Below are 13593 nucleotides of genomic sequence, written 5' to 3'. Positions count from 1 at the left end.
AAGAATAATGGCACACTCCCCACGTTCAAAGAATAGTTTTGGCTTCTTCATGCCTGAATAGCATCCAAGACAAATGTTAGTTGATAATAGTTTACAGTTGCATTTTTACAGGTTGCTGTTCATAGCAAATAATTAATGCCCTTTGTGCTCTTCTTTGCAGATTTTTCAAACGCTGCCTGATGCCACTTTCCCCGAGCCAATTCCTGTGTCGGTATCTCCTCCAAATGCCCCACCACGACAATCAAGAAGACAAGGGCAACGTAATAAGAGGCCCATTGCTGTATATAATCTCTGTCTTGAGCTGGATGACAGTAAGATGTTAATTATATTTTCTATCTTGGCAGCAGAGTTGAGTTGCAGTATATCTTGTGTCATCAGGGCAATCTACAGTAGTTTTCCATTTCACAAATTCTATTATCTTTCTTTTTTTTTTAAATTGGAAAATGGAGAGAGGAGGCAGGGAGAGTACATTCTTCTAAGTTAGTACTGTATATATCTGGAACTTCAGGAGAACTTTCTCATTCCTCTTAACAAGGGATTCAGTTTTCTTTTAAGCTGAATCTCTTTGACCTCTGTCGACAATTATAAAATTGTAAGATAAATGGAAGATATGAACCAAAATGTTAAGCAGATTTGCTTGAATTACGAGAATGAATGTACAGTACTTGAATGCTCAAATGTGGACCAGAATCCAGTCTGGCAAATAGTAGTAATATTGACAGCTACTAGCCATCAAGTAAACAGTTGTCTACCAAGAGATAAAGCAGGATGTGTTGGATAATCTGTTGTGCAAGTCAGAAAGGATGACATTTGTGTTGTTTTCATACAGTCTTACCCATTTTCGTTTCTTTGTGGGCATGAGCTGTTCTTGACAGGTGTTTGAATGTTTAAATTATTGCATCCTCTTTGTCTTGTTTCTCTCTATATCATTGTTGAATTATATCTGTATTTAGAGTAAAATGGGCTTGGTGTTCATGGTATTGTTTCTAGCATGGAGATGAAACTAGAGGGTTTTTAATTTTAGGATTTATGTAGACAGATGGAGCATATTGATAAACTTATTAAAATCAACTGCATTTATTGATGAATAAAAGGTGCAAACAAAAGTTGTGAATACAAATTCTAAGCACATGCAGAACAACTCTGTCAAACTGCTAGCTTTAAAATATAGATGCACATGATATTGCTTGCCTCCTGTACTTTTTCACTCTGTCTTAAAATAGCTGATTCCCCCCCCAAAAAAAAAATTATGCATGTTTTTGTGTGCTTAGTTGCCACATGCACACTGTAATATAAGATTGGGTGGGAAATTAGTATGTGCTTTGTTTATGTATATTATAGTGACATAAGTTATTTTTAAAAATCATGTTCTGCGATTCTGTCAGAACTATCATTTTAAATTAATTTTAGACAGGTTAGATATGTTAGCCTGTTGCAGCAGCATCAACATTGTTGTGGCACTTTAAAGGCTAACTGGTTCATTGTCTTTAAGTTGCTAGCTCATTTTGAATTAAGGTATTGGGCTTTACAGCTTATGTTTACCAAGAGTTTCAAAACAATGACCTATTTTTAGACCATGATGTTAAACTCCTGATATTTTGAGGATGCTATAAAAGCTCAGTAGTACCTTGAGAGCTGTAAATAGCCTACATGCTTGGCACCCCTGCTTATTAATATATTTAGGAATATTAAAACAGGAACAGGTTAAAGGTTCTCATTTGCCATTAAGAGAATAGTTAATAGCAGTTGCTGAAATTCTTGCTGAGTTCCACTGAGTAGCAGATTGAAGCCTTCATACAGCTTTTTAAGGAAACTCCTCTCAGCCATCTTCTGTCCTTGCATGTCCCTACCCAGCTCACTGTGATAGCATTCATAGCCCTTTCTCTTGCTGAGTGAACCTTGCACCTCCCTACTGAAATAGAATTCTGGTCTCTACAGCTCTGAAGCGAAGTGGGGCATGCGCTTTGTTTCCCATTTAGGCAGTAGGTCAGACTAAAAGCTATTAGTAATACTGCATAATATTACAAGAAATCGCGAAATACCTTTGTTTTAACAAGTCACTGTCATTTTCCTCTTGTCTGAGATAATCAGGATTGTGTGCTCACCCTTCTGTTTGATAGTGTGTGTGTGTTTCTAATTGATAACGCTTCTGTATGCCATTTTAATCTCAACTTAGCATGGCGTTCCTCTCCCTGCTCTGCTTGTATCTGATTTCTTTTTATACGGCAACCCTCGGATCTATCATATCTTGGCATTTTAATTATGAGGTCTAAATTAACACCCTGGCACAATATCTGTGACTCTGCTGTGAACTCTCTCCAACAACTTGATGAGATTGTGATTTCTTGATCCTTTTATTTTTAGCTGTCTCGATGAGAGGTTCACATAAGAGGAAGATGCACATCTGTAGGTTCTTTTTATTTGAAGATGCTAGGCGTGGCTAGGTCTTCTTCTAGCCAGCCAATTGCCTTGTAATGCAGTTCCTTCCTACTATAGAACAGAGGTTCTTAGTGAGCAAACATGCCTTAGAGTGAAACAAGGCTAACATTTCAGGAGATGAAGCAAGTGCGTTTGTGAAGCACTTAAGCAGCAAAAACTGCTGAAGCACATGCAGAGCATTCTTCTTGTGGGAAATGAGTGGTTTTAGCACCCAAGCTTCCAGCCCCTGCCCAGTTACCATGTACTCCTGTGAAGTGGGCTGAGGCAAGTTTGGGGTAGAGATGGGAATATCAGGTAATAGATGGTTGGCTGCAGGAATAATAATAATAATAATAATAATAATAATAATAATAATAATAATAATTTATTATTTGTACCCCGCCCATCTGGCTGGGTTTCCCCAGCCACTCTGGGCGGCTTCCAACAAAGATGAAAGATACACTAAAATGTCACATATTAAAAACTTCCCTGAACAGGGCTGCCTTCAGATGTCTTCTGAATGTCAGGTAGATGTTTATCGCTTTGACATCTGATGGGAGGGCATTCCACAGGGTGGGCGCCACTACCGAGAAGGCCCTCTGCCTGGTTCCCTGTAACATGGCCTCTCGCAGTGAGGGAACCGCCAGAAGGCCCTCGGAGCTGGACCTCAGTGTCCGGGCAGAACGATGGGGGAGGAGACGCTCCTTCAGATATACTGGACCGAGGCTGTTTAGGGCTTTAAAGTCAGCACCAACACTTTGAATTGTGCTCGGAAACGTACTGGGAGCCAATGTAGGTTTTTCAAGACCGGTGTTATATGGTCTCGGCAGCCGCTCCCAGTCACCAGTCGAGCATTCTGGATTAGTTGTAGTTTCCGGGTCACCTTCAAAGGTAGCCCCACGTAGAGCGCATTGCAGTAGTCCAAGCGGGAGATAACCAGAGCATGTACCACTCTGGCGAGACAGTCTGCAGGCAGATAGGGTCTCAGCCTACGTACCAGATGGAGCTGGTAAACAGCTGCCCTGGATACAGATTTGACCTGTGCCTCCATGGACAGCTGTGAGTCCAAAATGACTCCCAGGCTGCACACCTGGTCCTTCAGGGGCACAGTTACCCCATTCAGGACCAGGGAATCCTCCACACCTGCCCACCTCCTGTCCCCCAGAAACAGTACTTCTGTCTTGTCAGGATTCAACCTCAATCTGTTAGCCGCCATCCATCCTCCAACCGCTTCCAGACACTCACACAGGACCTTCACCGCCTTCACTGGTTCTGATTTAAAAGAGAGGTAGAGCTGGGTATCATCCGCATACTGATGAACACCCAGCCCAAACCTCCTGATCTCTCCCAGTGGCTGCATGTAAATGTTGAAAAGCATGGGGGAGAGGACAGAACCCTGAGGCACCCCACAAGTGAGAGCCCAGGGGTCTGAACACTCATTCCCCACCACCACTTTCTGAACACGTCCCAGGAGGAAGGAGCGGAACCACTGTATGACAGTGCCCCCAGCTCCCAGCCCCTCAAGACGGTCCAGAAGGATGTTATGGTCGATGGTATCAAACGCCGCTGAGAGATCCAGCAGAACTAGGAAACAGCTCTCACCTTTGTCCCTAGCCCGCCGGAGATCATCATCCAGTGCGACCAAGGCAGTTTCAGTCCCATGATAAGGCCTGAATCCTGACTGGAAGGGATCCAAATGGTCTGCTTCTTCCAGGCGTGCCTGGAGTTGTTCAGCAACCACTCGCTCAATCACCTTGCCCAAGAATGGAAGATTTGAGACTGGGCGATAATTGGCCATCGTGGCCGCATCTAAAGATGGTTTTTTAAGAAGTGGTTTAATAACTGCCTCTTTCAGCGGGTCTGGGAAGGCTCCCTCACGGAGGGAAGCATTCACCACCCCACGAAGCCCATCGCCCAGTCCTTCCCGGCTAGCTTTTATAAGCCAGGATGGGCAAGGATCCAGGAGACAGGTGGTTGGCTTCACTTGTCCAAGCAGCCTGTCCACATCCTCGGAGCTGATGTGTATATGAGGAACAAGCAGGAATGTGTATAAGCAGATACAAGAGTCCAACCTGAAGCTCTGCCATGGTTTTAAGGTGAGGTCTTTATCTTCACAGCTGAATGGGAATTTCTCTATCAAGAACAGGACTTTTACCTGGTCCTGTTCAGTCAACAGGACTCATACAATGAGTACAATGGGAGGTTGCAACTTGCCCTCTCCGGATGGCTACCTGGTCACTTCACTGGACTCAGGTGATTGCTTTGAGGATACTATGTTCCTTTGAGTCCCATGGATAAAGTCTGGGAGAAAAGTGCAACAGAACCTTCTTTTCATCCATGGCTTTGCATATCAAAGTAGTAAAACAGACATTGCTAATTAAGCTAAAATATGTACTGCAGATACTAAGCCCCTTAGTCCCATATTTGGAAATATTTTTTTGTCTTGATGAAGGAATTAGATATCTGGTGCCCTCTTCAGCCCTAAGACTTGCAAGGGAAGTTCCTAACTCACTAAAGGTTTGAGACCCATTGGCTACCCTCCGCCGGTTAAGCTGGCCAATTGAAACCATTTCCCTGGGTTGTGACTGCTGTCGCATGCTGACAGCTGCTAGGAGCTACAGGTGAGAGCTGAGTGCAGGATTGGGACCAAAGGTGGACAAACTACCCCAGAAGGAGCACCACATGTCCTTCACAAGTGGTACTAACTCTCCCCTAACACTCCATGCACCCCTGAATCAATGTAGGGTTTTTATTCCTGCCATAACGACTATCCGAGTTACACATAGCTGCTTTCCGACAATCCTCTTTGGAAAAAAGGTAGCAAAGGAAATATTTACGAGAAGTTATCTGCTTTTGCTGTTGTTCCTCTCCAGACCTGAACTGCAAGCTGGTTATTGAGTGAATGGTACAACCCCTATGCAGTTTTTTTCTTTTGAAGGATTTGAGAATGCTTTGCAAGAGAGAGGGACTTCGCTTTTGATGTCTGCTGCTGTTATGATATAACCATGCTGCTTCACACTGTAAATTAATTTGCTTTGACTTGTATCGACACTCTAACCTAATTTGTCTTTCTTGCTTCTCAATCTAATTCATGTTGTCTGTCTTCTGTTGACCTTTTGGAAGAGGTTTTTGTTCTTGGCATCATAATGTCGCTTAATAAAGGGACATAAATTTCATACTCTGTGACTTCTTTTCTTAAGCCTATCCAGATATCTCAGTGCAGCTGATTCTGACATTCACAGTTGTAACATATTATTATCAACCTGCACACTCAAAACCTGCAATTGTATCTCTTTTGCCACTGGTCTGGAAAATATTTGTAAAATTTTGCATATTTTTTTTAAAAAGAGCTTTTCACAAGTTCGCGTTGTTATGACTACATTCCGTTTACATACTTCGCTTAATGAATATTAGGGTTGAATGACAAGTGTCTGCCACCCCGTTCGAAGCCAAAAAAACCAGGCTCTCAATCCAGCTCTACTCGTGTCAATACTGCAGTCTGTTACTGTCTACTCTGAAGTCCTCATAAGGTCATTGGGACTTTGTTTCAATTAAGAATGCTTGCAGCCCTGGTCATATGCAATAGCTAGTAGCCTCAGGTAGGGTGAATGTCTCTGTCTGCATCAGAAGATGTGGTGCTGGATTACTATCATAATGGCAGTGCATGTGGAAGACTGCTCTCCCTTGCTGGAACGGGGCCTTGGGTGCTAGTTTCACTGAGCTGAATCCAAGGGCGGACTTTGGTAATATGGCGCCCTGAGCAAGGACAATTTTTGGTGCGCCCCCCCCCCAATATTTCTTCTCTTCACAGTGATTCCTTTTGGTACTTTCACCAGGTGCCCATATAAATATAGGTTTTATTGTTTTTGTTTTTTGCCCCCTCGGCTTGGCGCCCTGTGTGGGGGAACAGCCCACAGTGCCCTAAATCTGACGCTGCTGCGAGCAGAAGGAAGCTCACACAAGGAGGCTTTCCAGTCACCTCTCCCTTTCAAGGATTAACAGTGTGGGGTGTGGTATGTGGGCTGCTGGACCGGGAGAGAAGGGAATCACATAAATCACACTATGTGATAAATGGCACCACCAGATTTTAGACCATTCCTCCTTTCTCAGCTGTTTGCACCCCACCTTACTTTGAGTATCCCAATCCCTTTAGAGAGACGTTTCAAGGGGGCAGGATAAGACATTTAATAAAGAGTTTCAGCCGCTATACCCCCTATGGGTGGCACTGAGTCTGAACTTAGGTAGCCACCTATGCTACTGTTTTTGATTTTTCTTGGAAATAAAGTGGTCGTTATGCATCCATTTTTGGCCTGGTCTCTTTTCTGACAGTTCTCTTCCACAAGCTGTCTTCCACACGTGGTAGTTGGAATGCAGCTCTTTGTTTCCAGTGTGCGTTTCCAGGATGAAAAAAGCAATCTTGTGCTGCCATTTGCACATTAACATGATTTTAAGATATGAATATTAATCTCTGTGTTGAAAAAAAATAATAATGAGCAAATTACTCTAAAAGATTACTGTATTGCCGCTTAATCTCCTAGAATATGTTTCATATTGTGACATGTGTACCTGCAAATTAGATGTTGGAATATCACACAATCTAATTTACTACAAGAGCTCTTGTCATGCCATGCAAATGGGAACTGCAACATCTAAAAATCAGCAGCTCAGAGCGTATGATGCACAAAAGCAAAGTAATGGACCTGATGTGCCATAGTGTGATTAGGCTGGAAATTGAATGCACCATTTCAGAAACTATTGTTCTGCTCCTCAAAGTTACCTTGAAGTACAAGCTAATTTTGCTTATCAGCTACTCTAGGGTGACATATTCAGATCATTTTCCCCCCATCAGTGTGTTTGGTTTTGTGTTATTGTAAGTAGTCACATAGTTACAGTGTTTCTTGGAAATTACCAGGAAGATTGCTGCTGGTGTAAGGGATATATATATATATATATATATATATATATATGGAACAAATAGAATGACCTCTTGATTGCCCTTAAATGCCTTCAGACACTGCCTCAAAATCCTGTCAGTGCAGCCAGTTCACTCAGTGTACTGAAATAATTAACCAAAGAATGATCAAGTAATGTACCTGTGTGTGTGCTGGCTTGTAGCTTCTATTTAATGTTGCATGTCTGATATTTGCTAGATTTGGATATTAAATATTAAATTTAAGTTGTTTAGTGACAGCCATTATGAACATTACTCATATTTCTCCAGATGATGCCACAGTTATGTCAGTGGCATGTGCTATTTTTATGGGTGAAAAGCTGACACGTGATTTTCCTCCAGTTTTAGTGAACAGGGGTTTCATAAATAGTTAAATTTACATTTAGCCTGAAGCCAATTCTAAGCCAGGGTCGTAAGTCATTCACTAGAATCTGTTTCAAAAGGAGTCCTAGATTTCTGTGCAAGTATTCTCTGTGTTGTGTTTTGCCTTCAATTTAGTATCCTTTCTGTATATTTCAGTATGTATATTTCTCGCTCATTCTTCAGGTGACAGTCTTAGCCCTCCAAAAGAATGCACACCCACTGGTAGCATGGATTCCTTGTCTTCTCAGTCTCCTACGACTGCTGCCCCCAGCAGCCCTCCAGAGGCAGAGAAAAATCAACTTGTAGCTGACAGTGGTGACATAGCAGACGGGACAACCAGTCTGTAAGTATTCGTCATTTCAGAATTTCCCGGCATACTGATTTCTTGTATTCACAAACCCTAAAGAAATTGGAAAGCAATGTTTGCCTATTTTTAAAATATTTTGGGGGGAAGCAGATTTTTTGTTCTTTCTAATGAAAATAAAAGGAAAAGCATGACAATAGTGCAGCTGCTCATGTTACGTTTGATTATTAAAGCTCATGTTGCAAGACATACATATATACATACATAATTATATTTATATGCTGCCTTTCCATAGTTAAAACCATGCTCAAAGTGGTTTATAACACGAAACGGCTTACAACATGAAAAAATACACAATTACAAACATAGCAAAAGTAGTCATAAACAATAAATAAAACATCAAAAACTACACAACCAAATCAAACAATTTCCACATAAATCACAACACAATTTAAAAGATACCAGAAGTTAATATGAAAAGCAGCAACAGCCCCCCCCCCACAAAAAAAAAACCTAAACAACATGCAAACCCATGACAAACACTTGTGCTGCATGGTGTCTCCTATAAGGTACACTTACAAATAATAAACGCTTCCGATTGTTGTAAAGTATATCAGCCAACAGCATCTGAAATGAGGTTGGACCATTTTAGAGAACAATAGTGACCTTGTATGAAAGAAATCTGGTAGAATTCACTATATCCCTGTTCCTCCCTGCCGGCCTTCTTGGCAAAACAGTTCAGGGATTCAGGCAGTCTGTGCAATTTCCATCAAGACACAAGCACACACACACACACACACACACACACACACACACACACACACTCCAGCTTAGTAAAATTCCTCCCCCCCCCCCTACTTTTCCAAACTTCTTTTTCAGTTCTTTGCGCACATAAAGTGGGGAAATGCTTGGCCCTAGGTTTGTTTTGCATTTGGGAAAATGCATCAGCATCTTAGTATTTTGGAATAGTAAGTGCAAAACATTTTTGTAATTAACCTAGAATTATTATAAAGGCAAGCAGTTGAAGCAGTGCAGCGTCTCCCTTGTCCCCCAATAATATGGCATCTAAAAGTTCAACCCTCTGTGCAATCATTTGGAAAAGAGAAATGTGGAATCACAGTGCCAGTCACAGTGGAAGATTGAAGACTGGTGCAGTCGCAATAGCATTTCTGTGCTTTGTAGCCCAGGGAAACATTCTATTCTGGGCTAAACCTTTTGTAGAAAGTGAATAATACTACGCCTTTTTAAAGAAGTGAATCTTTTACTGCAATTCAAAGCACCCAGAAGGAAGCCTATATGGCTGATTGCTTGTTAAAAAGTTGCTGCTGTGGCTTTTGCTCTTTCTTGTGTTACGACAAAGACTTTAGCTGATCACACAATCAGATTGGACTGGTTTTAATGCCTCTAAAAGTTTCTATACAGCCAGTGGCCTCATTCACCATGGTAAAATGGCTTACCAAAAACATCAGTCTTGGCCACAGTATGTCACAATCCAAAGTCCCTCCATAAGGTCTTCACTCAAGGTGGAATTTTGAAGAAATTAGTAGGCAAGACCCCTTAAACTGTGTGACAATACTTTTAAAGTAGGGGCTGGATTTGAGAGCTCTTGCTTTCCTTGTGGGTTAGATCTGGCACTAGTGTTAGAAACTGAGATATGAAAGCTAGGAGCTAAATGGCACCTTAAACCTAGGTTATGGGTGCAACAATGTAGTGTCTAGGCACACTTTTTTAATAAGCTGAAAATGAATGAACTGCAGCTAAAATATCATGTTCACATGACCCAGTCCTTCCCCTGCCCACCCCCTAATATTCTTAAGAGGGTCTATTCTCCAGTCTTCAGAGAGTAGGTGGAAGTGGGGAGGCAGAAAGTGGGGAGTCCTTTCCTTCCACTCTGTAGTTTTAATCTGAAATCTTAGGCGCAGTACTGCGTCTAGAGCTCAGAAACTACTTGCGTTGATGAAATTCCCTGTGGCAAAATGCGCCTAGAACAATGGGAGTTTCGAACACTGTCTGGCACTTAATAGTCTTCTTATGGGGTTGGTTTGTCTTGGTGGGCAGCAGAGCTATGCCATACTACAGCTCATCATTGATTGAATTGGAGAGATGCTTAGGGGATTAAATCTGTATTTTTTAAAACATGCATGACTCTTTGGGCAAGAGGGGGAATAGTAGAGAAATTAGGCCTTCCCATGGGCGCAAATAGGTTTGAGTTGCTGGCTCTTACAGGAACATAAGAAGTTGTCTTATACCAAGACACATCACTGCTCCATTTAGCTCAGTATGGTCTGTACTGACTGGCAATGACTCTCAGAATTTCAGAAAGGTGGAGGTGCCAGGCATTGAACTTGGGACCTTCTTCATTCAAAGAATGTGCTGTACCACAGCCTTTCCCCATAGCAAATATTTTTGTTTATCCTATAAGCTATCCTGTATTTTTATAGCCCTTGTATTTTTGAAACACCTTTATAAACCCATGTATGTTGTGCAGTTAATAAAGCTAACATTTAGTTCTTAAATTGTATATTACTGCGGAAACAATGGTATTTTTGTGGGGGCAGGCAATTCTGTCCAAGGGTGCCTAACGTATTAGTTTCCTTACAAAGTAGTTCTTTGGGAACTGAAAAACATATCCCCCTGATTCTCAAATAAAGCAACACATTTAGTCAGTAGTCTGCCGGATTAAATAACTTCTACTTTTATTTCTTTACAGCTAAATTATAATTTTCAAGTGCTTTAGTGTGGACAACTGCAGCTTCAAATTTATCACTAGACTGGCATGAAAGATCATTGTGCTAATGTGCTAGCTGATTCACTGAGAGGTTTACAGTCTACATTTAAAGAAAGTATAGCAGCCTAGGCTGGCTATGCTTTTATCCACTGCAGTATTTTGTGCATGTCTCAAGCACTTCATGTGGTGGGAAGCCCTGTCTAATCCTGCTCCCAAGGGGGATTTCTCCTTTTCATCCAAGTAAAGAACTTCTGCCCTTGAGTCATGGTCAACCTGCTGCAAAATTCTAACAAGAGATTTAAGGATACAGTTCTTCCCTATCCTTATCCCCAGTCAACAGCAGAAGTTCACATACAGCATGGAATATTTAATATGCAAGACGCATCAATTTCTTGGTGCCTGTATAGTTCTTTCTGGATTGCATATTGAATATAAAGTGCATTATCTGAGTTTTTATAGTAACAGCATTTTAAAATCACACGAAGTTCCATGCCCATTGCATGCCGACTTTGACAACTATGACAGTTCTGCTAAACAAGATGGATTTTTTTACTGAAGAGTTGGTGTAGATTCCTTCTATGGCCTCTCTCCCTTTTGCATCTTTGCTCACTGATTCTTGAGATAAGAGGTTTCTGTTTACCAGAGTTACCTTAGGAACGAGTCAGATAAACATCCAATAAAATCTTTTTTTCAGGAGTTGTTTCCTGAATATCAGCAAAGATCTGTAGCTTATTTTCTGCCAGGTTTCAAACCCCCACCCCCAATGACTTTTCTTGTCAAGGAAAGATGATTGACAAGTGTGTGTGTTCCCCCCCCCCTTTGAAGACAATGTTCCTGCTTCTATTTCGGCCACCCTCTGCATTCATCAGTGATAGTTTAAAAATGTACATATGTGCTCCCACATTTCTAATTAAGAACTTTTAATATGTTCTTAACTTACTGTAATATTGGTAATCAAAGGGATCTGACTTTTCAGGAATTGGTTTTACCATCGCGTATGCCAAATATGTGTATTTAGAGAGTCAGCTTAGCTGCAAATGGTCCATGTTGATATTTCACAGGCAGAGTCCTTTTCACTTGCATCCAAGAAGATTTCACTTCTTTCAGAAATAGAGCTTGTCTTTGCCGCATTGTAGTCTGTGAACCCTTCATATATATCCACAAGCTGTATCTGACAGGAGCACTGCAGTGATTTCTTCTACAGCAAGACTGAATTTCTCGTAAAGCTGGGGAGAAAGCAGCATGGAGCTCAAAGGTTTCTGCCCTTTTCAAGATTTATTTTGCCAGTTGGAAACTGTTCTAAATAAAAATCAGTTTGTACTATACCCATTAGATAACATTTGGCATGCACTGTGTCACATGGCATACTGAATGTATATGGCATGTGAATGTAAATACAACAAGCAGAATTCATCAAACACACCCTGTCAGAGAAGTCCTGCACAAAGACTTCTGCTTGTGCAACAGGGCTTGCCCCATCTCCTTCCATGTGTATCCCATGTGCCCCCTGAATTTGGCTTTTGGGGTTCAGAATAACCCCCAGAACAGCAGTGAAGGGAGGAAAGAGCAGCAATCACTGTCACGGCTCCTTCTCACTTCAAAGATCTGGGCTAAAGTCAGTCTAGGGCAAATAAAGTTTTAATTACATGAAATATTGCTCTATTTTGGGAGGAGGGGTTATATTTTAAAAAACCCAGTCTCTGGGAGGCTGTAAAGTCTTTAAAAGGACCTGGTAAACCAACTTGAAATATGAACTTCAGTTGAGCCTAAGAGACTAAATACTAGAATTTAGATGGCATCTCATCACTCCCATGGTTACTTTCTCCTCTCCTTGCCACTGCCATGCAACTGAGTGTAGTTTCTTTAGAAAGAGAAGGGAATCTCCTTTTTGAAAGGAAAAAAAAAGGTCAAAATAGGCTGATAGCCTGTTATAGTTATTCATATCTCCTTGAGGGATATTAACCAGTGTTCATGGCACTATAACAGCCTGTAACTCCTTGTTAGACAAGCTATTAGCAATTGTTTGATGTTCTCAGGCTTTCATTAGAACACACTAGCTGCCAACTAACCCTGTTCAGTATAAATGTCAGTATTTAACTCAGCCTCTTTATTTTATTTTGTCTAAGAGCATTATATGGTTCACACAGCAATAAAGCTCAGTAAAGAGTAAAATCATATTTGCCTTCATGATACAAACAGAAATGTTTCCTTTATTAGGAGAGTTGCTATGATTACAAACTTTTTGTACAGACCTGGTGGCATATTTTAAAAGATAATATAAGGGCAAAAAAAAATGTAGTGGGCAAATGATGTTAATGACTTCATGGGTCTAAAAACTTAAGTTTCTATTCACAAAAGTCCACTACTGAATGGTATGAAGCTGAAGATACAAATGATTAATTTATTGCTTGGAAATGTTTTCCTTCAGCTCCAGTGACATTCATTCATCAATGGTCTCCTGGATGAAAGCGCAGGCGTGTACAGCATCTACCTCGGACACACCAGCATCGTCAACATTCTCTTTTCCTTCCCCTGTAAGAGAGACTGACAGACCATCTGGAAGGTAATATTGTACTACTTAGTTAATTTTCTGTTGCTAACTCTTGTGCTATAATAAAAGCAAAACATGGAGGTTTGTTTGTTCCCTTGTAAAGATGTCTGTGCGGGAGTCAGGCAGCATGCTAAGCAACCAACTTTTAAATATTAAGTCCAGTAACTTACAGAGATAAACAAAAAAAATTACCATTCATGATACAAGAATGATTTCTATATTTTGGTGTGTGGGTTGTGCATCAAAGTGAAACAGGAGAAAGAGTCTAAATAAACCTA

General features: G+C 41.1%; 1 protein-coding gene across 2 annotated transcripts in view; it reads left to right on the top strand.

Moving 5' to 3' along the window:
* ARHGAP10 (Rho GTPase activating protein 10) overlaps positions 1 to 13593 on the top strand; it is a 102569-nt gene that overhangs the window by 75945 nt on the left and 13031 nt on the right. For both annotated transcript variants that reach the window (XM_083631149.1, XM_083631150.1), the window contains exons 19-21: positions 161 to 311; positions 7916 to 8075; positions 13193 to 13327. In XM_083631149.1, the coding sequence (XP_083487275.1) occupies positions 161 to 311; positions 7916 to 8075; positions 13193 to 13327 (446 nt within the window). The remainder of the gene's footprint in view (positions 1 to 160; positions 312 to 7915; positions 8076 to 13192; positions 13328 to 13593) is intronic.

This window comes from Podarcis filfolensis, assembly GCF_964270895.1.
Source record: "Podarcis filfolensis genome assembly, chromosome: 9".
NCBI lineage: Eukaryota > Metazoa > Chordata > Lepidosauria > Squamata > Lacertidae > Podarcis > Podarcis filfolensis.
Note: the sequence above shows the minus strand (reverse complement) of the source record. Positions and strands in the feature narration are given on the sequence as shown.